At 36.0% G+C, this 24,639-nt stretch overlaps 5 protein-coding genes and 1 pseudogene across 20 annotated transcripts; 3 read left to right on the top strand and 3 right to left on the bottom strand.

The window, feature by feature from the left end:
* The first annotated feature begins 38 nt into the window (after positions 1-38).
* Positions 39-2,392, top strand: LOC111306085 (DAR GTPase 3, chloroplastic-like). Of its 7 annotated transcripts, none has more exons than XR_016331309.1 (6): positions 39-264; positions 369-504; positions 587-731; positions 838-981; positions 1,074-1,334; positions 2,038-2,392. XR_016331309.1 is itself a non-coding variant. In XM_089750406.1 (6 exons), the coding sequence occupies exons 3-6, from the start codon at positions 606-608 to the stop codon at positions 2,082-2,084; spliced, it is 360 nt and encodes a 119-aa protein (XP_089606532.1). In that variant the 5' UTR covers positions 41-264; positions 369-504; positions 587-605; the 3' UTR covers positions 2,085-2,392. The 7 variants fall into 7 exon arrangements, 4 of the variants coding, with proteins under 4 accessions (XP_089606530.1, XP_089606532.1, XP_089606531.1 ...); XR_016331307.1 differs by having other exon boundaries at positions 1,507-2,392; XR_016331308.1 differs by having other exon boundaries at positions 40-264; positions 1,074-1,634.
* Positions 2,393-5,749: 3,357 nt separating this feature from the next.
* Positions 5,750-7,784, bottom strand: LOC111305196 (cyclin-U3-1-like). 5 transcript variants are annotated; one of them, XM_089750575.1, is made up of 4 exons: positions 7,640-7,784; positions 7,168-7,389; positions 6,504-6,916; positions 5,750-6,335 (listed from the first exon to the last, which is right to left on the bottom strand). In XM_089750575.1, exons 3-4 carry the CDS (start codon positions 6,902-6,904, stop codon positions 6,080-6,082), a joined length of 657 nt encoding a protein of 218 aa, XP_089606701.1. In that variant the 5' UTR covers positions 6,905-6,916; positions 7,168-7,389; positions 7,640-7,784; the 3' UTR covers positions 5,750-6,079. The 5 variants fall into 5 exon arrangements, with proteins under 5 accessions (XP_089606701.1, XP_022758226.2, XP_089606702.1 ...); XM_022902491.2 differs by having other exon boundaries at positions 7,168-7,240; XM_089750576.1 differs by having other exon boundaries at positions 6,504-6,911; positions 7,168-7,240.
* Positions 7,785-11,916: 4,132 nt separating this feature from the next.
* LOC111305194 (RAN GTPase-activating protein 1 pseudogene) lies at positions 11,917-16,179 on the top strand (annotated as a pseudogene). Of its 2 annotated transcripts, XR_016331350.1 has the most exons (3): positions 11,928-12,112; positions 12,327-12,401; positions 14,090-16,179. The product of XR_016331350.1 is annotated as an RAN GTPase-activating protein 1 pseudogene, transcript variant X2 (transcript). The 2 variants fall into 2 exon arrangements; XR_016331349.1 differs by lacking the exon at positions 12,327-12,401 and having other exon boundaries at positions 11,917-12,112.
* A 233-nt stretch (positions 16,180-16,412) lies between these two features.
* Positions 16,413-18,780, bottom strand: LOC111305195 (chloroplast stem-loop binding protein of 41 kDa a, chloroplastic-like). The gene is made up of 6 exons (XM_022902489.2): positions 18,306-18,780; positions 18,119-18,240; positions 17,820-17,922; positions 17,601-17,739; positions 17,093-17,370; positions 16,413-16,888 (listed from the first exon to the last, which is right to left on the bottom strand). Exons 1-6 carry the CDS (start codon positions 18,687-18,689, stop codon positions 16,706-16,708), a joined length of 1,209 nt encoding a protein of 402 aa, XP_022758224.2. The 5' UTR covers positions 18,690-18,780; the 3' UTR covers positions 16,413-16,705.
* Positions 18,781-19,293: 513 nt separating this feature from the next.
* LOC111305192 (uncharacterized) lies at positions 19,294-21,368 on the top strand. 2 transcript variants are annotated; one of them, XM_022902480.2, is made up of 6 exons: positions 19,294-19,609; positions 19,716-19,856; positions 19,965-20,090; positions 20,235-20,471; positions 20,563-20,727; positions 20,817-21,368. In XM_022902480.2, exons 1-6 carry the CDS (start codon positions 19,565-19,567, stop codon positions 21,123-21,125), a joined length of 1,023 nt encoding a protein of 340 aa, XP_022758215.2. In that variant the 5' UTR covers positions 19,294-19,564; the 3' UTR covers positions 21,126-21,368. The 2 variants fall into 2 exon arrangements, with proteins under 2 accessions (XP_022758215.2, XP_022758216.2); XM_022902481.2 differs by having other exon boundaries at positions 19,318-19,609; positions 19,968-20,090.
* LOC111305193 (uncharacterized) lies at positions 20,277-24,571 on the bottom strand. 3 transcript variants are annotated; one of them, XM_089749997.1, is made up of 6 exons: positions 24,152-24,291; positions 23,033-23,464; positions 22,833-22,922; positions 22,626-22,697; positions 21,765-21,897; positions 20,277-21,214 (listed from the first exon to the last, which is right to left on the bottom strand). In XM_089749997.1, exons 1-6 carry the CDS (start codon positions 24,203-24,205, stop codon positions 21,183-21,185), a joined length of 813 nt encoding a protein of 270 aa, XP_089606123.1. In that variant the 5' UTR covers positions 24,206-24,291; the 3' UTR covers positions 20,277-21,182. The 3 variants fall into 3 exon arrangements, with proteins under 3 accessions (XP_089606123.1, XP_022758221.2, XP_089606124.1); XM_089749998.1 differs by lacking the exon at positions 20,277-21,214 and adding an exon at positions 22,002-22,176 and having other exon boundaries at positions 24,152-24,571; XM_022902486.2 differs by lacking the exon at positions 20,277-21,214 and having other exon boundaries at positions 21,515-21,897.
* Positions 24,572-24,639: the final 68 nt, after the last annotated feature.

Here is a 24,639-nt window from a genome sequence, read left to right as displayed (position 1 = left end):
ATTACGGTTTTGGCGAAATCTTTTTTAATCTGTTTTAGGCAAAAATTCACTCTGGTAGTCCACTATCCGCCAATAACCAGTTTTCTTCCAAACTGTCGAGACACAGAGATGACCTTGCAGCTATCAGGACTGTGATTACCCTGTCCTAACATCCCCACTCACTTTGTTCAGCGTCGAACCTCTCCAGACCCAATCCCCAAACTTTCTCCAACAAAAACATCTCTCACAGCCACCGCTTCTCTCTGCTCTCATCTCACCATCCAGGCAAGCTCTTATTTATCCCCAACTCTTAATCCATGATTTCGTGTTTTCAGTTTCTTTGTAAGATTATATTATTCCAATCCCAACTCAATGACAAAATGTTGCAGATTATCGGTGGAAAAACTCCATCGTGTCGTGAAAATGGCAGTGTCACTGTCGATGGCTCGGTTGAAGATGAAATTGATTGGGATGAAATGAATGCTCATCTTTACTACTGGACCAGGCAACTCGGTCCAGTCCCAGGTATATGTTGGTGACTTTGTGGTTGTTTATTTTCATTAAATTTTTGATGAGCCTTAAAATGATTTTTTTTTTTTTTTTTGAGATATGGGGTGTTTTGGCAAATGGTATGTTGGTACCCTGGTCATATTGCAAAAACAGAAAAAGAACTAAAAGAGCAATTCAAGTTGATGGATGTTGTTATGGAAGTACGAGATGCTAGAATTCCTTTGTCTACTACTCACCCTCAGGTTAGCTTTTTCTTGTTATTTGTTTATTGCATTTTTAGCAGAAGTACATTTTTACTTTTAGCTGCGTGTGTAAACTTGTTATGTGCTGAGTTTGCAATGAGCACAGATGGATTTATGGCTTGGTAATCGAAAGAAGGGTTTAGTTTTAAACAGAGAAGACATGATATCCACTGCTGATAGGAATGCTTGGGCAATATATTTCTCAAGGCAAGGGACAAAGGTTGTCTTCTCGAATGGGCAACTTGGAATGGTATTCGAATTAAGATATTCTATTTTGAGCATATTCTTTTGTAGTTTGAGCATTGCTCGGGTAAGTAAGTTATATACGTTTGGCAAACACAGGGGACTATGAAGCTAGGTCGGTTGGCAAAGTCTTTAGCAGCAGGTGTAAATGTTAAACGCAAAGCCAAAGGACTCCTTCCTTGTCTGGTGGCTTTTGCGGCAATTTTAGCATGCCTGTTTTTTCATTCTTGAGTAGTGTCTTAGCTTCTGTGATTCACTGCATTTTGCAAGTTTTCTCTGTTGTTTATTTGTGTTTCTAAACTTTTTTTTGTAAGTAGTGATCGGGATGTTTACAAGTTTTATATTTCTAAATACAGACAGGTATGATTAGGTCTCTGGAAATGGTAGAATTATTTAAATAATCTCTTTTATGTAACTATGTCTATTATTGGTCAGTCTAGTTTTACTGTGGAATGATATAAATGCTGAACCCATATTCTAAAGCTTCAAATCAAACATTCATATACTTGATGGTTTTTAAATTATTGTCCAGGTTTGAGCTGGAGTAGTTGGGTATCCAAACGTTGTGAAATCATCTTTGATTAATCGTTTGCTGAAACGAAGAATGTGTCCAGCAGCTCCTAGACCTGGAGTTACAAGAGAACTGAATTATGTGTTCTGGTGGTTTTTGTTTCTTTGCTATCATATAGATGTGAAACTATTGTGAAGGGGAAGGGGTGAGGGTTTGAAAGGCAGAGTGTTCAATGAGTTTGAAAAGTTCTAATTCTGCATCTTGAAATCCTAAGAAATTCACAGTTTTGTCATCGTTGAAAGTATCTCTTACAATTTCAATGGTTAGAAATTTTGTTTAAACTCTTTGTGTATGCTATAATAATTTCTTTCTTTTTTGGATAAATATACTATAAGAATACCTGAATTAAAGAGTTCGCATATCCATCTAAATAGAACAACATTTCGTTTTTCTTCTGTGATGACAAAACAACTTTTTCAAATTGCTTGTAAGCTTAGCATGATAAACATCTTTTGAATTTCTCATTTGTTTTTCTCTTTTACTTTTTGAAAGGTGGGCTCACTTTGGGAAATATCTTGAGTTGCTCGACTCTCCAGTAACACTCCCAATGCGAATTAGTGATCACGCAGCTGCAATAAAGCTTGCCATATGTGATGACATTGGAGAGAGGTCCTATGACGTTGCTGATGTTGCAGCTATTCTTGTGCAGATGTTAGCAAAGCTTCCAACAGTAGGGATGTAGTTACATAATTTTTTGTTCATTCAGTGGCTTTTCTTTTCCTTGTTTGTCAAGAAAGCACTCTAGTTTCATAGCCAGGGCTTTTGTTTCAAGCTGAAATTTACTAAAAATTTCAGTTTGCTTCACAAATTGCAAAGAAATAAACTGAAATACTGGTTGTTATTGGCGTCTTTTATGTTAGTGAACGAGACTTGATAATAACTTTTGTGGTATAATTATTCTAATTAAAAGTATGGATTGCGAGAACAAAGAACTAATAATTTTTGAGAAAATTATTTTTCTTTCTTTTTTGTTTGATCAAGATGGTATAATGAGACCATTAGATATATGGGACTTTAAATAGCTGTGGGAACCTGAAGTGATGAAGTTAGTGGATAACAGAGATTCAAAATGGGGAAAGGGTATCTCAATAGGGCCATTTCACGAAGCGACGACTACTTTTCCTTGTTTATTTTTGCAGGAGGAATATAACGGATGCATTTTGTAAATTTTTCCTCCCTCAAAGCATTTTGCGTATAAGCTGATGGTAGCTTTTCCTATGCCGTATATATTGAGGATTTTAAGAAAAAAAGCAGGGAAAATGAATGATTTTAAGTAAATAAAATTCGATGCAGCTATTTTCTTCATAGAAGGCTGTAGAAACAATGCACTATAAACAATGTGGTATAATCATTTGGTAATTGAAGAGCTAAATATAGCAAGGGAACTTTTTGGTTGGTTGTTTAATTGCAATTCTCAATTGCATAACTTAGTTCTTTACCTTTGAGGCTCCTTTGCTGTTTGCAACAATTTATGACTGGATTTCAAGCTTTCAACTTTTGGCTGAAGCTAGCTGCTGTTGACAGATTATAATTTTGTGCTTGCCAGGGATGAGAGCTTTTCAAAACCGCTACAAGGTCGATGTGGATGGTCAATGCGGTAAAATGTATGTCTTAATCTGGCACCTTATAATTTTCACTTGAAAAAAAAAAGCTGATGATCTGGATCCAAAAGCCCATTCAGGAAGAACAAGCCGACCAGATAAATAAGCAACCCAGTTGCCACTATAAGCAAATAAAACCTGTCTTACGCACTGAAAAAGGATATGGCTTGGGTTTCATTAGGAAGCTTGCCACGGAGTTAAAGGTCATCCTGACATTTCATTTTACTGTTTTACATAAATTCCTGATTGATTTGGTTTTTAATTGTCTGAATTTCAGATTTATTGAGAAGCAAGCCCTTTTCTTGTTCAATGGGGATGTCCACCAAGCAGCATTCGGTATCCTGTCTGATTTTCGAAAAGGACAGTTAGGTTGGGTTGCACGGGAGAGGTGTCATGGTCAGGCCTTGGTCCTGCCATCCTGGATCAAGCAGCGGTCGAGATCGAGCTGACGAGAAAGCGGTTCTAAGGAATGCGGGCGTACATTCGGAGCTTGGGAACATGATGCTAACATGTTGTAGGGGCAATGGGAGCCCTAAGCCGCAAGATACGCGAGGAAGTTCGGGACAGTGGTTGGACACCCTCGAGCCAAGTAGCCTGGCGGGTGCCATCTATGGAAGCTATGTGCGGGCGTTCCGAGCATGGGAATAGGTTAGGGACATTGTGTGTGGACGGCCCATGCCCTAAACCCCGAGATATGCAGGTAAGTATAAGGCATTACGCCGGTGCCCTAGGACCAACTAGCCAGATAGGTGCTGTCGGTCGAAGCCATGTGCAGACACCTTCGAGTGGGTTGGTAGAGCAACGAGCAGAATCAAGGAGCATTGGTGACCAAGAGGAAGGTTACGGGGCCTTGAGTTAGCCGGAGAAAGGCCCTGAGGGGGTTGGGCAGAAAAGTGTCCCCGTTTCAAACATTCTTACGGTCACTGGTAGCATATTGGGAAAATCTCTAACGCTCTTTATAGAGGGACGATTGGTGTTAGCTCTCCACCATCCCCTTGGCTAGCGGGCAGGTGGGGGCCTGGCTAGTCTGAAGTGAGCTACTCCTAGGCACTCAAGGTGTCTAGGTGGGCGGACATCGTAGGGTCACGAGCGTGGCACGATGTTTCCTCGGGTAAGGTAAACTCGGGGGCGGTTGGGGTCGGTGGCCCTCGTATCCCGCCTTTGCGTTGAACCATGGGGTTGGACGGTAGAGACCGTTAGGTCCCTCGGTTTCCCCTCCTCGAGCCGAAAGGATCAAGTGATGGTGTTTACGTAAGAGGGATACCATTGAGCCAAAGGGATGCGCGGGCTAGCTAGCGGCCACGCTGCTAGACCCTTGTGGCCAGTCGGGCTGGTGGGCTGCAGCTAGGGCAGTCCACCCAAAGACCCTTGCGGGACTGGACCACGCGATGGTATCCATGTAGGAGGGATGCCATTGAGTCGAGAGGATGTGCAGGCTAGCAGGCAGGCACGCTGCTAGGCCCCTGTGGCCAGTCGGGCAGCTGGTGTGCTGCAGCTGAGGCAGTCCACCTGAATCCCCTTGCGGGACTAGCATGATGTTGGGTGTCAATCATGCGTGCGGGCAGCTAATACTGATGCTAAAGGGTGTAAGCCCTAAGAACCGAGTCCCGTTGGACGAATTGAGCCTAGAGGCTCCGAGCTGGCTGCTGACCAGCGTGAAGGGGATGCTTGCGTAAACTTGATACGGGAGCTTGCGTATCATACGTGCGGGCGTGGTGTTGGGTTCTCACCATGCCAAGATGTAATAACATCAAGAGAACTGGGGCTGTGTGTCCCTACGAGATTCGAGGGTTGGGGCTCAAAGCATTAAGCCTTGCGGCCAGAGCTAGGTGCTCGCGGTCACTGGGAGAACCGTGGGCCGATGCGCGATGAGAGATAGGTTCCTCTTTATAGAGTTCCGAATAAGCAACCCTACAGGGACAAAAGTAAGAAAAGGCTTGTGGGCATGCGGCTTGAAGGGTCGGATTTTGTTGGTCCGCGAAGAAAAATGAACATGATGAAGGTTGATTTTGACTATGAGTAGTCTTGGTATCGTACGATCGCGTGATTTCAGTAAAAGAAACGCGTGGATCGTGACAAGAGGCCTCCCAGGTAATGCTGTTGGATGTATCTCGCTGGCAAGTCTTAAATTGTCTCAAGTTCGGGATACAACAGCTGTCAGAAACAGACATCAGAAACTTTTGGCATATTAATGTTGGAAAAATGAGGTGCCATGCAGAGGATACAGCTTTATATTGGGGGAAATTATAACAACATTGATTAAATAGAAGCTGCTTGGCTGTTGGGAAATTTTGAATGACCTAAAAGTGCAAAGAAATCCTTGAAAATGTATATTCATGTCGTGTAAGATTGGGTTTTCAATTTTCCAACCTTTGCTACAAGAACCTCAGTCAATTTTGTACTCGTCTCATTATGTATAGGAAATTAGCAATTACATGCAAATTATTCCCTATTCTTTTGCTGCAAGATGCATTTATCAATGGTACAATCCTAACATATGATTTCATTTCTATCTCAAATGAAAATAAAAAAGGGAAATGGCAAGTCATTTGGAAGGGTGAAAACCATGACCACAACTTGAAAAAATATAAATGGGCTGGGGGTGGTAGGGGAACTGAAGCAACTAATTTTCATGACCACAAAGTCAATCTTTAATATACAACATGCCTTTTGCACAAGTGTACTACAAAGGATAAACACAAGGTGCAGCACCTCAAAGGTGCACGCTAAGAAATAACCAACTGCGTCAAAGATGGAAACAATCATGCTGACTAATGGCATAAAAATTGATGCAAGGGAGTAAGCTTGCTGTTTCTTCAAGAATCATCACTAAAACTACATTTGGCATCTGTATCCATTATCCAAATTCTCTAGCTTGATTGTATTCAAGCATCACGTGGGATTTTACTGATACAATGAGATTACTTGTATATTCATCTTGCAATTGTGGGAGCACACTGTGTATCACTTTTGTTTGGCCAACTCTCTTTAATTCCACAAGCTCGGATAGGACGTTCAATTTGATGGCCTTCCAAAGATTCCTTTTGCAGCTGAGAACAGTATCTTTGAAATGTATTGACGTTTACTTGAAGTCTGAAATCTAGACTAAACAAAAATTTCATCTCCAACCTGTTCAACTCAGCTGTGCTCACCCCACCAACTCTAGCATAATATGCATTGTTGAAACACCTGCAAAAGACAATGGAATGTACTTTCTTCTAATCAAGCCGGTTCATCTTTATCAGGAAATCCATGCTTAAATGATAATGTAAGCATTTCCACCCAAGAAACCATCGTTTTTAAACTGTGAGAATGAGTTCATTATCAGTAATCAGTTGTAGAAAGGTTAACACTTACGCATCATCAATAAATTTTGCTGCTATCATAACACTGGTTATAAGGAGCCGATGAACATTAAGGGAAGTCAAATGCACATCAGTTTGTTGAACGAATCTATCCACGTAAATGTATGCAACAAGAAAGCACGAAGGACTGCAGCCAGCATACTTAAAGATGCGATCAATATATTGCTGAATGCTTATGGTGGGAGCCCTTAACCCATGAAAGATTGCAACATTATCCTTCATGTTCTTAGTCTCTGATTGCATCTCATTTTTTTGGACAGATTTCTCAAGAAGTGAAGAAAGAAGTGATAAAATCCGTGGAGTTCCAATAGGTCCTTTACCCAATTCTTTCAATCCCAAAGCAAGGTATATATCTGAGTCCACACCCTCGGTATTAATTGCAAGAGTTCCCATAGCCAGCCTGAACTGCAAAAGATTCACATTAAAGAGCTCATTAGTCTTAACTCTCAAAAAGTAACAAAAGCGTCATCCTTCATTCAATATTCATTAGGGAAAAATATGAGACAGTGAGAGATTGTATCGTGTGAAATAATATACAATGTCCCCTACTTGCTGGATCTACAAATAACCCACATTAACATGAAGTAGGAGGCATGTTATAAGGCTATTTGCAGTGCCAGAAAAAAGGGTGCTAAATCCAGTTTGCAAATGAAAACCTGTAGCTTCGCGCCACGTTAATCTTCTTTCTAGACGACCAAGTTAAGTATCAGATCTCATTGCCACACGTCACTGAAATATGTGACAAATTAAGTGTATAAGCTTTTGAACTGAATAACCTCGCCATCTTCACAGGGCTCAAAATTCAACACCCAACAACCATCCCTATTCTCAAAGAAACAAATTAACCAGCAAACCTAGCGAAATACTACAGAAATCCCCTGAAAATTGAAGATGCTTAGGTCACACACAAGAGTTCAAAAATCATTATGACAAAATCAAGCAAAACCCATCAAATCAAATCTGATTAAAACACTTTATCCATAAAAAATTCAAACAAAAACTAGAAAACTAAACCCACACCCAAATTCACAAAAGAACAAGCTTTCACTACACGTGGCAACCCGTTCGAAGAAAAAGAAAAAGACGGAACCGAACAAATATGTAAAAAAAAATTAAAAAAAAACTTACAGAATCTTTAGAAACTTCTTCACAGTGTCCCCGGAATCTGCTTCTTCATACAAAGAAGATAAACAGAAGAGAGAGATCGATCAAGATCTTATCCTTACTCTCTCTCTCTCTCTCTCTCTGCTTCTTTCTTCCACTTTATTGCAGAGACAAAGAGAGAAAAAATAAGTTTTTTCCGGTATATTTATTTTTAATTTTCACAATTTCTTCCCTATCGATCTTTGCATTTTATTGGAAAGTCTGCGTTGGTGTCTCAATCTGTCCTTTGCTTTTCTCTCTCTTACTTACTGTTGCTTTGCTTTGTTTGAAGCTTTTAGCTTTACACGGAAGACAGTCGGTAGTGGATTTCACCCATTCTTAACTGTGGACACTAGGAAAGTAAGGATAAACTTAAAACTTCTAACCCCGTTGCCTTTCGCTTTGGTTAAGCTAGGGCCCCACTATGTATGGGGATCCCACCATTATTTCCACCCTCATCATTGCCGTCCATTTTGGATCTTCAAATTCATCCAAAAATTTATACTCTAATACTACTATTAATTAAATTAAAATCAGGAATGATCGTATTGATTTCCAGATTTTGTTAGAATTTGTATACTCCAAATATTTTAATACTTCCGTTAATAACTTCCTTTATTAAATCGTTAAGTGTTTGGTCTTGTGTAAAAAAGATAATTGAGTATAAAATATTTAAAATAATCATATAAAATATTTTATATAAAATAAAATAACAATTTTACTTTATATTAAATGAATAATTTAGAAAATAATAATTTGTTGTTATGTAAAAAATTAAAACCATTAATTAATTTTAATGAGAATAATTATTTAAGAACATTTATTCGAAGTCGTAAACCTGCTTAAAATAATCAAGATTACTTAGATTGATATGAAATTTAACTAGTTAAATAAATTTATTATCTTTTTCGAACAAAACATTTGGATTTTTGTTTATAAAAATAAATTTTAAAAAATGTGTTTATTTCGATTATTATTAGGGAAAATTTGTTATAAAAATTTTAAAAAATACTTTCTACTAATATTAAAAATGTCACATAAATTTTCCAATTTACTATCAAACAAAATGATTTAATTAATGAGTGTAAATATCCTTAAGCTAATGAGATTTTTTGCTTAATGATAAATAAGAGATTTTAGAAATTTAGTTTTGTATTCAAATTTTTTTATATTATGATTGATTTGATTGTTTAATTATATTATAATTTGATGATTTATTGTTTATTTTGCATAATTTATGAAGAAAGAGGTGAAAGTTTTGGTTCAAAATAAAGATCTTTATATTATTTTAAAAAAATATTAAATCAATAAATTAGAGATGATTGATTATTTAATGATATATTATTATATAAACATAATAATTAATTATGATTATATATATTTTTTATACTTATAATTAAAAAAAAAATTTCCCTTAATTTTTACAACGACCAACTCATGTCACACGTTGTCTTAAAGAGAAGGATCTGTGGTGCTTGCTGGCTGGTTTTAGTAGAAGACGCAACATATTCCACATGTTTTCATAAGCAAAGGTATTAAATTATGCCGCAAGATTAGGTACCGTCGGTGGGGTTCACTCATTCCCATAAATCAAAGATTTCTTTACTTTCGTCGTTAACTTTGCTTAATGGTAGGTAAAATATTTTAAAATTTTGAGGCTTAATGGTAGGTAAAAGATTTAAAAATTTTTGAGTCATATAATGTTTGATTTTAGTTGTTTAACTATGTTTTAAATTATTAATTAACTTTTTATTATATGTAAATGTAATAAATAATTGTAATTATAATTTTTTATTTGTAAATTAAAAAAATAAAGTAATTAAATTTAATACTTTTTATTGTGAGAATTATGAGAATTACTTTGAGCTTTTATTTTTCATCTTTACTTATATTATATGTAAATGTAATAGGATTCAGGGGTTTGATTGGACCACACCAACGCGTTTGAGTTTTTTAATTTTTAATTTTTAAAATTTTGTTAGACTTTCAATGTTCTTGAAATAGTGATGGAATGTTACAAAAAAAAAAAAAAAATCAAATTGGGTACATTGAAAAAAAGTAACATATCAATCTAAATGCTCATGTCAATACACATGTTTCACCGTTAAAAAGAAAACTACGCATTTCACACAAATATTAAAATTCGTTCATTTTGAGAATGGACAACATTACCAGCAACAAAATAATATACCTACGTGCTAAAACAATTTTTTATTTAAATTCAAAATGGAAACATTATTGCTATATAATGCAAATTATGAAAATATTATTTTGTATTTGATAACAAAGCATTAATACTGCATTTTTTTACAATAAAGATAGTAGTTTAAATATTAAAGGAATAGATTGTAGATATTAATATTTAAAATTTATCGTATTAAATGATACTTTTTAAAAATTGATTGTATGAATAATTAAATTAAAATATAAATTTAAAATTCATAAATTCTTTTTTCACTTATTATTTCATCATTCTATAAAACCAAAAAAATTTTTTTTTTGATGTGTGGAATATTAATAATGTCTTGCCTTTGAAGTAAGAAATGGATTTTAAAATCTTAAAAATTGTAAACTTAAATATAATTATATATGAATTTGAATTAATTTTATGTTAAATTTATTTAATTATGTATTGATTTGTTGATTTATCACTTATTCATTTTATCATTATGAGAAAAACATATGTGATGCACATGTAATTACTTGTTGATGATTACATATAGTATATTTCACAAATACATGTATAATAACCAAAAAAAATATTTTCTCACAGCATTATTAAATATTAATAATATATATAAGACCCAAAGAAAGTAGTATATATATCGACAACGTAGCATATTAAATACATAAAATTTGTTTTTTTCCATGCTTTATAATATAAAGGTGAAAACAGTTGGAATATAATGGTGAAAATGGTTGGTATGTCTATTTCATGAGCTACATCCGCATCCTGCCAAAGCCATCCATACCATATACTATACTATTTTATAGACAAAGACCATGTTACTTTACAGCTGGCAAAGTGTCGGTTTCACGTAGGATCATGTTATGCCATCATGCCATGTAATAATCTCTGTCACATGTAAACTTCAATTATATAAAAATAAATAAATAAATAGAAATGGTAGAATCTTTAAGAAAGCCAACGTCCTCCAGGGTTAAAATGGATTTTGGAAGGACACAAACCAAACAAATATTGGTGCTTCGATTATGAGTTTTGGGCAGCCTAAAAGCAACTGTGTTTGGTGGTTGTGTCAGGTCATGTTTTTTTTTTTTTTTTTTTAAATCGTATCAGGTCAATGTTAGTTAGGTGTTAGCAATTACAGGATAGAAATAGAAGCTGTGGTTTTAGGTTTTTTTTTTTTGGTTTCATCTAATTTGTCAGCGAAATATTATTTCCTATCCTAGAACAGCTCGTCACTACTTACTGTCCTATGCTACTCCTTGCTTGCTTCTCGTTAATTCAATAATTAATAATATTTCTAATAAATATTTAATTATACGTAGTTCTCTTTTCCTAGCTACTCGCTTTTAAAAATATTATGTACCTCGTGATATTTCAAAATTATTTGTCAAATCTTAGATTATTTTAAAAGTAAATTGAGATTTAATTTCTTTACGTTTATTTGATAAATTAAACAGTTATATAAAGAATTTTGGTCAAAAAAATTATTTTAATGACAATAATGTAATATAATTAATTTTTTATAACTACAAAATAATCATATTATTAATTTTTAAAATTATAATAAATAAAAATTAATTTAAAATGACAAAAAACAAATTTAATGAACAAAATACTTGCTTTCACATCCATATTTTTATAAAATTATAAAAATATCAATTATAATAAATAGAAAAAAATAAAATAATTAATATTTTATAGAAAAATACTTAATCAAGTAATTAAAAACCTATCATTAACTCAGATAAAATACAATTACATGAAGAAGTAAGATCTAGTCTTTCAGAGTAAGAAGCCAGGCTTCTGTTTCTCTCAAAATACCATTTCCTAGATATTCATTTAAAAAAACTTTTTTTTTTTTTTTTTATAAAAAGAAAAAATCAAATTGAGTTAATCGAATCATGGCCCGTACCACATATAAAACAATATATTTCTAAAGATAGGCCCTAATATTTGGATCAGGTTTAAGCCCAAATTACAAAGCCCAGAATTACTCAGGACAAGAAAGTAGGGGCAAAATAGGAAATTGAAATTGGAAGCGGAAAACATACGCATCTTTGGCTCCCAAATCATAATTTTAGTTTTGAAGTAATTGAAAAGCCATCATTTCCCTCCAATTTCCACACGCACTCCTTTGATATTTCTTATCACCATTTTCATCATTTCTCTGTAACACTCCTTAACTACTGTTCAAAAGCTTCTCTCCCTCTCCCATTCTCCTTTAAAAACCAAAACTTCAAAAAGGAAAAAGTAAAAGAAAAAGAGACAAGGTATTTAATTCTTCATTCTCTATGGAACCCATCCCTGTTTTTTCCATTCTAGGGTTTGTTATTCTTCGTTTGTTTCTCGAGAAAAAAAAAACAGTCTAGGGTTTTTTATTTCTCTTTTGATTCTTTTATTCGTTTAGTTGGTTTATAGAATTGGAAACAACTAGAAAATTGAGTGGATAAATTTTGGATTTAAAAAAAAATTTTTTTGTTACAGGTTTTCAGTGAATAGACTGGTGTCAGATTATTATTTTTTTTCAAATTTAATTTACTAAACCAGGCGTTATCAGAGGTAATAAAATTGAAGCATTATTTAAATTTATTTATTTATTTTTTTAAAGGCAATCTAATTTTCTAATCAGTAATTTTGTGTGTAAATTTGCATTTTAGGGTTTTGTGCACTATTCCTTGTTTCCCTTTTCTTTATAATGCCTTTTTTCACTCTAGTTTCTCATTTTTCTGTTTGTCTAGTTGACGACGAATCTTAAAGCCCAACGTTAGGTTGTATAATATTAACTGTAATTTTATTTATACTTTTTGTAAGATTTCTTTATTTTACTTCATTTTTGTATGATCTCATAACGACCTAATGATGGATTTTAGATATATTTAGCCTCCGCTTATGATGGAAAAAAGTGATAAGCAGTTTTTATGTGCATTATTCTGACTGCTAATCAGATGTGGGGGGTTAGGGACAATATTATTGATAGTCATATGGGGGCATTGGAAGACATACTATATTAGTACATTAATTTGAAGTAGGGTTGAGATGACTTTTGTTATAAGTTCAATCATTCATGAGTGTTGATATGCTTTGCTTAATAACAATAGAATTTTGGAAGAAAGGTTGTATTATTATTACACCCCAGGTGTGCACAAGAGCCTAAACTCTCTATTTTTTATTGGGTAATCTGTTGTCAAAAGCAGAAGTTTTAACTTGCTTGTACTGTATGATATAGCTATTAAAAATGTTCATGGAACAAAAATACAGTCAGTCTGGGTCAATATATAAGTTTGTTTATTGGCTAGTTTCAAGTTATTTTGCTCAAGGGAATGTAACGTATCTACCTTCCTCCGGAATTAGCATATTCTTTAGTGTAGCACTTTTTGTTCTTTCCATCTAAATGGTGGCTTGTGGCATCCAGCATTACCACTCTGCCATCATTGACAATGCTTATCCATTTGTCTGGTCTTTTGTTGGCCCCACGCTATCACAATCACTACTAGTAACACTATTTTGGTGATTTTTTCTGTTGAAAGTTGAAACAATCTTTGCAATGAATTGATGCCTTGCTGCTTTAGTTAGAATTAAACAAGATTGCTTCTGGTTATTTCTCACAAAAGTTGCTTAAACTGATTCCGTAGGAATTGGCTGATAGATCTATCATGATAGGAATTTCATAGCATAACATATTTGATGCTGTTCATAAGGGATGGATTTGTAAATTAAAATCTGTATTTAATAGAAATTTTTTTTTGAGATTTGATTTCTTCAGATATTGTTCTTTCCATTCCCCTTTTAGGTGTTGCAGTTAAACATAGGGTTTCATTATGTTCTATGATCACTTCATTTAATAATAGTTGCTTAATTAGAAGTCCAGCTTTGTTTTTCATTTAATTTTTTTTTACACTTATGGCTCATTTATTTTGTCATTCCATCTTTGTTGATTGTTTATGTCATTTAATGTTGTTTTTCTAAATTTTTTGTAAGTGCTCTTCACATAAGAATTTTGTTGGCTAAGTTGCCTGCAAGCTCTAGGTTGTGGCATGAAAAATATTGACCAATCAGCAGTTCTACTTGGATGATTATATTGCTGCATTTCTAAAATTATGGTATGTAATTTTGAGCAATGGTTGCAAATCTCTGTGGCTATCAGATTCAAATGGTTAATTAACATGTTACTCATTCTTTGTCTTGTTTATGCACCAGCATTTATCCTGGTTTTGTTGTAATGTATTTGCAATATGTGATGGTCCTAGGTTGATTAAAAATGGAATCTGGGGCACAAGCTTTCCAACACCGCTTGCTGTCAGTGAAATTGTGGCCCCCTAGTCATAGTACCAGGCTAATGCTTGTAGAGCGGATGACAAAGAATCTTACAACTCCATCCATTTTCTCTAGAAAGTATGGCCTATTAAGTAATAAAGAGGCTGAGGAGGATGCCAAGAAAATAGAAGAGTTAGCTTTTGCTGCTGCAGATCAACACTACAAGAAGGAGCCTGATGGTGATGGAAGTTCTGCAGTACAGATATATGCCAAAGAATCCAGTAGACTGATGCTGGAAATTATTAAAAGAGGCCCTACAGTAAAGGATGGAGAGGTAGCTGATAAAACTAGTGTTCTTCATGAAACTGTCTTTGATATATCTGGAGGTCGTCGGGCATTTATAGATGCAGAGGAGGCTGAGGGCCTTTTGAAACCACTTAGAGAGCCTGGAAATTCCTATACTAAGATATGTTTTAGCAACAGAAGTTTTGGCTTGGATGCAGCAAATGTTGCTGTGCCCATCTTGTCATCCATTAAGGATCAATTGATGGAGGTAGACCTTTCAGACTTTATTGCAGGAAGGCCAGAGTCAGAAGCACTTGAAGTCATGAATATTTTTTCATCAGTCCTAGAAGGTTGTCACTTGAGGTACCTGAACCTTTCAAACAATGCTCTGGGTGAAAAGGGTGTCCGGGCATTTTCGGCACTCCTGAAGTCACAGAATAATTTGGAGGAACTTTATTTGATGAATGATGGTATCTCAGAAGAAGCTGCACTTGCAGTTTCTGAGCTAATTCCTTCTACTGAGAAGCTGAAAGTACTTCAGTTTCACAATAACATGACAGGGGATGAAGGTGCAATTGCTATTGCTGAGATTGTGAAACGCTCCTACGTATTGGAGGATTTCCGGTGTTCTTCTACAAGAGTTGGCACAATTGGTGGTTTGGCTCTAGCTGAAGCACTAAAGACATGTACCCATTTGAAGAAGCTTGATCTGCGTGACAACATGTTTGGTGTGGAAGCTGGAGTTGCTTTGAGCAAAGCACTCTCTCTGTTTGCAAATCTTACTGAGGTTTACCTCAGTTATTTGAACCTGGAGGATGAGGGGGCAGAAGCACTTGCCAATGCTCTGAAGGAGTCTGCATCATCACTTGAAGTTCTGGAAATGGCTGGAAATGACATTACAGGCAAAGGTGCAGCTTCTTTAGCAGCCTGTATTGCATCAAAGCAATTCCTCACTAAATTAAACCTGGCTGAGAATGAATTTAAGGATGAAGGTGCTATTGTGATTGGTAGGGCATTAGGAGAGGGTCATGGTCAGTTGAATGAAGTTGATATGAGCACAAATGCCATTAGGAGAGCCGGGGCAAGGCTTTTGGCTCAAGTGGTTGTGGAAAAACCTGGATTTAAGTTGCTGAATATCAATGGAAATTTCATATCTGATGAAGGGATAGATGAGGTGAAGGAATTATTTAAAAGTTCCCCTGATATGCTTGGTCCTTTGGATGAGAATGATCCTGAAGGAGAAGAAGAAGAAGATGATGATGATGATGAGGATGACAAAGAGAATGCTGAAAATGGGAATGAATTGGAATCCAAGCTTAAGGATCTCAAGATCGAGCAAGGAGAATAGTCATGCTTTCTGTCTGATGTTTTTGTCATCAGGCTGAAAATTATCTAAAGGGTCTTTCTATTTTCAATTTTGCTTATTATAAGCTAGCGTAGCTGCAACAATGGTGTGGTTTCCATCCATTGTAGGTTAAGTTTGTGAAGACTAATTCCTCAAAGTAAGATATGGAAACATCCTGAGTTTAATAGTTGTAGCTCTATTTAGCTGGGAAGTCGATTTAGTTTAAACTTCTACTTAGTTGGGCAGCATATTATCGTTCCTTTGTTGTAGCTGTAATGTGCCTGGGATATAGCAGTCATCTGTATCAGATATCATTGTTCAATGGTTTAGCATGGATATTTTTTTCAAATGCTTTCTGAAATTTTATATGAAATAACAAGTACTAATAGTTAAGACAGGTATTACTTTCGCTCTGGCATATCATTTGAATCGAATAAAGAATTCAGCATGTCATTTTTCTTTCCTAATTATCTGATAACATATTATGCCTCTGTGCTGGTATCTTGTTTAATTATGTTTGTAATATATTCTTGGAGCTTCAGTGTGCCGGATGCCACAAATCGATCATGAGTACCCTTTTTCTGTTGTGGAACTTGGCTCTTTGACTGCTTTATAAGTTGGATCCTATCTTGACGTACAAGCACATCCACCACAATTCTTTTGGATGACCCAGTTGCTGTCCTATGTTGTTTGCATTCATTTCTGCTCTGGTCATTGCTTTGATTATAAATTACCACGAGTCTTACATATTGTTCTTCTGATTTCTTTATACATATAACCCCGTTTCAGTTGAGTTCTGACAGGCATCTTGCAACGAAGTTTACCTTAGCTACCACACCAGTATATGCAATGCTACATAGCTATGAATTATGATCTATAACATAGAGATGACATGCAGAGGACAGAGACAAAAAATGCACTCGTACAGTCTTGTACAATAGACTGGTTTGAGTTTAAAGTACCACTTGATTATGGTCGATCAAACAGGTACTGGAACTTTAAGGGACTCTAGTATCTTATCATCTATCTCGAATTGCATAGGTTTCTTGTCTCGCCCGATCTTTACATACTCGTCGAATCTCTCCTTCAAGTCTTCTGGAAGGTTTGTGGTGCCATTCCACCCTAATATGTCCTTTGCAGCTCTTGGTTCGGCATAAAAGTGCTGCACGGTAAAAGGATGAAGGTGATTATCTACAGTTCACATCAGTTTTTGGATCAGGATTTGTGGACAGTAGACTTCACATTAATCATCTAAATTGGTGGTCTTGAGATGAAAAACTAAGGTTTATATAAAACGTTTGCACTTATTGCAGTGAATCGATTTTTGCTTGAAAGATAGTCTGCTTAGCTTAACAAATATCATTACCATATTACGGAATGGAAAAGCTTTCTTTGCATCAATTCCAACAGCTTTTGGATCATAATGAACAATTTCAACTGGTAAGCCAGCAGCTTCAGCACATAATCTTGCCATTCCATCCAGAGTCACAGCACGGTCGCTCACACAATTGAAGATATTACATGATGCTGCTTCTGGTTTCTCAACAGCTAGAGTAAGCATAGAGGACAAGTCCCTGCAATGGGCGATGTTTGTAAGTTGCATCCCTGAACCGGGGATCGGCACTGGCCTCTTTCGAACAATTCCTGTTGAGAAGAAATGTCATTCACTTTTTTAAGACCTAAGAAGGATAGCAAGTAAAACTGATACCAATTTTAGAACTCCAAGAGACCGGATTGAAGCCTTGAAAGAGTTGATGGAATCATATATGTACATTGAAAGGAAATAATTTACGGCAATATTAGCTCCAAACCATGTCAAATTTGATGGTGGAATTGTTCTACGGCTAAGAAGTTCAAAAGATTGCTTCACTTACTATCGAAGAACCACTCCTCACAGTCTTTGTTGTTTCCAGATCCAATCATGTATTGTGGCCGGAATATTGTCCAACTACTGAAAATTTCGGCAATGTATTTCTCGACTCCAACATGGCCAGCATCTGCTTTAACAACATCCTGCAATAGTGAATATTCTGTTTGAGTAGATCCGGGAATGTTGTTCGTGCTTGTGGCATTTTAAACACATTTTATTATACCCCTTCAACATGAGGAGGCTCGTCCGTTGGCTTATAAATACCAGCACTGCTTATGTACAAGAATTGCTTCACTCCAGTGCTCTTTGCCCAATCTGCCACAGGCCTATGTGAGAAGATTGAAATTAGAACTGTTTTTTTGCCCTTAAAAGGAAATGCTTCAAAGTACTTGCCGTTATGCAGTTTCTTACATGCCTAGAACTTACCATATCGGCAAATCCTTGTCTTACAACTCCTAAATGAAAATATAACTTCTAAACTACATAATTCAAGGATGAGTTCCCGGAATTAATGCAACAAACCTCACGGTGTCCAGGTCCTTTCCGTTGTTATCTAAAACCACATCAAATGTTGCCCCTGCAACAATCTTCCCAACATCTGCGGGGTCTCCCCAGACTGTCTTCCCTCCAGCACTTACAATTTCCTATAAACATTCCATTAAAAGCCAGTGATTACAAAAACCAGAAAACAAGGGGTAATTGATCTTACAGAGAATCCGTTGAATGGGGGCTTCTTCATTTTATCTGAGCCCTCTTCTCCAACGGTCAAGATAGTGACCTCATGCCCAGAACCCATGAGCTCTTTTGCAAAGTAGAAACCAATAACAGCATGTGCGCCACTATTTGTATTAACTATAAGGACCTTCTTTGTCTCTGCAGCACTGGCCCTGACAGTGAAGGAAGAGGCAGAGTATCTTCTAGAGCTTGTGGGATAGGCAAGGAAGGAAGGAGTAATAGAAAGGGAAGAAGAAGAAGAAGAAGAAGAAGTGGAAAGACACAAGCGTGGAAGAGGACAGACAGAAGTTGAAGGAAGCTTGGAAGGTGGGGAGAAGAAGAGGAGAGAGGAGGATGAGGAAGCAGCAAGAGCAGCCATTGGCCGTTAGTTTTTGCGCTTGTTTCAGAACCAGCAATTTCTTTGTTATGGATAAAAGGTAGTAGTTGTTGGCCAATCCAGTTGATTTTGGCCATCTGGTCCTTCCATTTATTACGGTTGTATCATATTCAAAATTAAATTTTATAATTGTATTTCAATTTCCTTTATTTTTTAATACTCCTATAAAATTATATGAACATTAGTCATTTTAATTTTATTATTTTTATTTAAAAATCAATAACATTAAAATTATAATAATAAAACTTACCATTTGAATTAATAAAAATTTTATATGGAATGTTACGATTTTATTACTTTTTGTCTAAAAATCAATTAATTTAAAAAATATAATGATAAAATTCAATTTTAATCCATTGACCAAATTCACCTTCATCCCTTAATTTATTTTATTGTTTTTGAATTTTACATAAATAGGAGGGAGGGAAGGCAAACTTTGGGCTTGAGCCCAAATCTTTTGATAAGTCCAGATTCCATCGAGGCAAACTTATAGCAATAAAGAAAGGGGATAGTCAAGTCAAAGTCAACAATGCCCAAATTCAATGCAGGATCTGCAAACAAACAAAATCCCAATAGTTTTGTGGATGATAAACAAACAAAGTATGTTACTGCATCATATCAGCCCACACCCAAAAGGATATCGTCCACTGAAACCAGGGGCCGCCAAAATCCATCAAGAAACCAGAGCCTTTGGATTCTCTACATGTCCCCACTCGGCGCATTGAAGAAATTAACTTCTAGAACGCTAACCCCGATCACCAATCGCCGCACCTTTTTTAAATTCTCAGAATCATCAGCTTCCCTCATAAACTAGCCGTTACCCTTTGCTTCTTTCTCTGTCTTTTTGCTTTTCTCCCATGGCTGCTTCAGTCGACAGTCCATCTCCACCTCTTCTCACCAAGGTTCTTTCTCCTTTTCTACCCTTTCCTCCCAACTTTTTCTCAGTTTTAATCGGGCGTTATTTATTTTTTCTGATATATCTTTTAATTGGTTCTGATACATTAACAGGAGTCCACAAGCCTGATGGCTTCCTCATCTCCTCTCTTCAGTCCTGCTTCAGACAAGCGTTTTTGGAGCATCCTACGTACCCGGGTCGATGCGCTCATTGATGATCGAAATGCCAAGATCTACGCCTTCCAAACACAGACTGTAAGCTTTCTTTATTCTTCAGCTTTTTGAAGCTAAATTTCTATGCTGTGAAAGTTTGCTTATGGGGTTGATGTTAAATTGAAAAGGTTTTTGTTCTAATTTTTTGAGCAGAATTCAGGAAAATCCAACAGAGCTAAGCGATTGAAGGAGGATTCGTTGCTTTTACTTAGAGGGTTTGATTCCATCTCACAAACACTCTCTCAGCTATCTAACAATCTCGATAATGCTCTTCAGGTAATTTTAATCAATTCCAAATATAATGCAAAACGCCCTTTAAGTTATTAATTACTACGGGATTAACTTTAGTTTTGTAGCTCTTGCTATAAGAAATTTGCAAACGTGCTGATGTTACTGTTTTCTGTTTGCTCTGTTCTTAAGGGAGCTCGAGAGCTAGCTAAACCTCCCACATTGACCGATATATTACATAGTAACCTGAAGAATTCAGAGACTAAAGAGGAAGATCCAAAACAAAAACGAGTCGAAGAAGGCGGTAAAATAGGTTTGAAGAGGAAATTTGATTCCAGTCAATGCTCAGATGAGAATAAAGGAGATGAGTCGCAAAAGGAAACTGAGCAAAGCCCCAAAAACAAGAAGATGATGAAGAAAGCAAAAAATGTCGGTTTTTCCTTTTCTTTTACTTGGTCAGGGACAACATGTAGTAAGCCCAGCCGTCAAGTTCCTAACCCCCTTTCTTCCTATTTTGCAGCTTGCAATTTCCATGGCAACCAAAGCGGCTTCACTTGCCAGAGAGTTGAAGTCCATAAAATCTGATTTATGTTTTATGCAAGAGCACTGCGGTCTGCTTGAGGAAGAAAACAGAAGGCTTCGAGATGGATTCACTACGGGGATCCGACCTGAGGAAGATGATCTGGTAAGTTTCTTATTGACTTGAGCTAGAAACAAAATTTTCTTATCTCAGCACATTGGCGAGTTCTGATCCAAATGTTGCTTTCATGAAAGGTGAGGCTTCAATTGGAAGCACTGCTTGCAGAGAAATCCAGACTAGCTAATGAAAATGCAAATCTAGTCAGGGAAAATCAGTGCCTTCACCAGCTTCTGGAGTACCATCAAATGACTTCCCAAGATCTATCTGCTTCATATGAGGAAGTGATAAGAGGAATGTGCTTGGACTTTTCATCTCCCATAGCAGAAGAGGAAATCAAGGAAGATTGTGATGATGCTGATAATAGAGTTATGCAAACACCTCGACCCGATATCTTTGGCTTAGCCACTTCCCTTGATGAGTACTTTGATGAGGTGCAGCATTAGGCACAAGTAAACCGATGAGTATATTTTGCATCCACTTCCATCAATCTAGGTGGAAGTTTAATGTCTCCTTACGAGGGTAGATAGTTTGGCTGTCAAACAAAAAAAATTATGATGAGTAATTAATATCTCAAATAACACAACTCCTGTTGTGCAGAGTATTACAACACAATACCCCCCAAATGGCCACCATTGTATTAGAGAACAAAACATTGTTTTCTATCTGCTATTAAGACATGTTTATCACCACTACAGCTAAATCATGGTAACTTCACTTAACTGTAACAGTATTTGAAGATATCCCCTTAAGACAAGTTTTTCTAACCATTGAATCTTCCTATTTACTTGCCAGGGCAACTAACTTAAAATGTAGGATGCAAGTGAAAAGAATATCAGCAGCAACAAACTTGTTATGAACTTCCATGTTCAAAGAAATTAGCATCAACTAATGTCAAATAAAGTACTAGCATTATAAACCAAAAGTAAAAAGTTCGGATAAAGTACTGACGTCATATACTTATAAAGATCTTCCATAATACAGTAATCAACCAAACGCTTATGATCTGACTAAGATTATCTAGAATGAGGCCTATTTGCTAGTATGGGGTTTCTTTCTTTTAGCATTAGTTTTGGCCTCAGTACCAGCATCCTTTGAAGGAAAGGCTTGAGAAGACAAATTCACTGCTGTTTCAGTTGCTCTTGTCAAATTTGTTACCAAGATCATATCCTTCATTTTTTCCAATCCTTTAGAAAATTCACAGATCCCATTCTCGTACTGCAAGAAAACACAAGATGTAATTAGTTTACAAAAAAAAAAAAGGCTCAATTTTTAAATTTTACAGCGGAAGCACCATCTATCTTATTTTTAAGAATCATTACTAGAAATAATGATGCCTTGAAAGTCCACAAAAAAGGCCTAAAAGGTTATTGGCAAGAGGAGCTGGAGTGAGGGCTGCAGGGGTACTGCCGGACGGGGAGGGAGGGAGGCAGCTGGAAACATGCGACTAGAGCCTGGAAGAGGAAGGGGCAGCAAGGACAGGAGATGGAGATGCGGCTGTTAAGAGAATAAAAAGAGGAAGAATAGAAGAGCAGGGTCTATTAAGCTTACATTTTTTTTTAATAAAAAATTAATAAAAAAAGACCAAACACCATAAATGATAAACCCTTATAGTTTTCATAAATTTTGGTCAATTTTAGATAAAATTAGTTATTTTCTAATTATAGAATAAACCCATAACCAAAATATTCTCAAAATCTCTTCAGATAATCAGCCAAATTTATTTCAGTCACAAACTGATTAATCAAATTAATTCAGTTCGGTCAGTTAATTGGATTTTAACTGAATTATGGATTCCCCTAGTCAGCATCAACCTAGTACAATAAATATCAAACAATCTAATAAATGCTTATGTATGTGCTGTGTAAAGAGACGGTTCTTTTCTTGTAATGGTAATACAGCTCTATGGCAGCATATTTGCATTAAGTTAGTGTTATGAGACATACTGCTTCAATTTTGCCAAGAGCACGCTCCAACTTGAGAGCAACGTGGTGATTTTCATCTATCAGGGCTTCAATCTGCATTTAGGCAGGAAAAAAGTAAAATACATCATAACTTAAACTTTTTAAAAAATGAGCAAGACTTCAATCTCCATTTAGGGGGGAGACCATAACTTGAACCTTTTAAAAAAGTATGGAAGTGGAAAAAATTACCTTCTTTTGGGAGTCAAAATACAAGTTTCTATATCTGACATCTGCTGCTGTAGGGTTTCCAGTAGGAGTTGGGGAAGAGTCCCTTGTAATCTGTTTTAATGTCAAAAAACATTTTACTAAAATTCAGTGGGTTTCACCTTTAGAAGCATATTTTATGATCTGGAAAAAGTAATACATTAAGGAAAAGAAGTACCGAATACCTTCAATTTTAATGCTTTTATGGCCTTTTCTTGTTCTTCAAGTTGCTTTAAAAGATAATCAACTTTTTCTTCCAAGCTCTTTCGGATCAACATTGGCTCTGGTAGTTTCCCCTCCCCAAGATTAAGTGGCTCCTCATCCTTCTCACTTTCACTCATTGTTATCTCTTCAATTATATGCTCGATATCATTGTCTTGAGAAGGAGTAGCTGCATCTTGAAGACGTTGGGACCTCCTAACCATAGCAAGAGCAATGCGTTTCTTTGCCTTTGTAACTGAAGATAAATCGGCAGAATTTGTTTGTGTTTTAGGCTGTCGTTCTATTGCCTCCAAGGGAGGATTTGATTTCTCAGATTGTAATTTTGCTCGCTCTGATGAAGGATTTGAGCTTTCAGGTTGCTTTTCCACTCCCCCAGACGGGTCCCTAAACTCAGGCTTAGATAAGAGTTTCACAATAAAAATGAGATAGAATCCTATGATCCTCTTCATTGGAAAAGAATATATTGTCCAAATGCTAAATTTCGTTTCTATTGCGTAAAATAGTAGCAAGTAAAGCACAATGAAAGAACATACAAATGCCAATAAGATTCAGATACAAGGAGAACTTGTATGCAGAAATGAACACAAATCTACATGGAAATTTTTTTCTCTGATCAACATCCAACTTGACCTAAGATGTTACTCCGTTGACGAAAAAAAAAACATAAGTTAAGATTCATAAATTGTTTTCGGCCAGGAAAAGCCCAAAAAAATTACAAGTCAGAGCTTCGACCAGAAAAGGCGCTACAAAATCAAATATCAAGAGTCATTTTCATAGTGAAGATAATAAAATGAAGACAAGGCACCTTATTTTACTCGCACAATCTTTTGACATCAAAATCACCCATAACCATAAACAAGCTCTCCTCTTTTTCATTATCCTACCATTACTACACGGCAGTCAAACCCAATAGAAATGAACAGAGGCCAGACAAAACAATCAGTCATTGCCCAAAACACGACCCAAAACAACATATACAACAATCAAGAAAACACCCATAAATTTTTTAAAAAAGTGAACTATGTTAATAAATGTGATATTTAAAAAAAAAAGAAACAAATTAAAAGTGGGTTTGCTTTTACCTTGGCCGTGGGAGCCTTTCCTTGGCGCTTTTGAGTAAGTGGTCTCCTACCCATTTTTTCTCTCACAATGAAGAAGTCCCAAGAAGAACCAAAGCTGTTTATAGAAGATGTGACCCCTTTTAAAATAAAATATGAAAAGAGAACGGTGTTTTTTTGTTAAGGTTGAAGTTGGACACAGCTGGCAATGAATTATTGGCGAATAGTCACATCAACGCAGTTCCGGACGAGATGAAGGTAATTCAACCGCAGTTTAAGACTTATTAGACTTTGGTCATAAGATACCCTTACGGCTTCTTGGCATGTCGACGGTTGGATTGCTAATCTTTGTCATGATGAACGATCTGGATTCTTGATGTTGACATCTCGAGTTAAAAACATTGGGATGACCTTGTTTTTTTTGGAGAGTCCAAGTCGTTAGAGATAGTTGTCCCTGGTCAAAAGTAAAAAGCCCAAGAAGTCGCAATTCGTAAAGGAATTGTAAGGAGCCG

The sequence above is a fragment of the Durio zibethinus genome, chromosome 21, assembly GCF_047325235.1.
Source record: "Durio zibethinus cultivar Kanyao isolate XHJ-2024 chromosome 21, ASM4732523v1, whole genome shotgun sequence".
Taxonomy (NCBI): Eukaryota; Viridiplantae; Streptophyta; class Magnoliopsida; order Malvales; family Malvaceae; genus Durio; species Durio zibethinus.
Note: the sequence above shows the minus strand (reverse complement) of the source record. Positions and strands in the feature narration are given on the sequence as shown.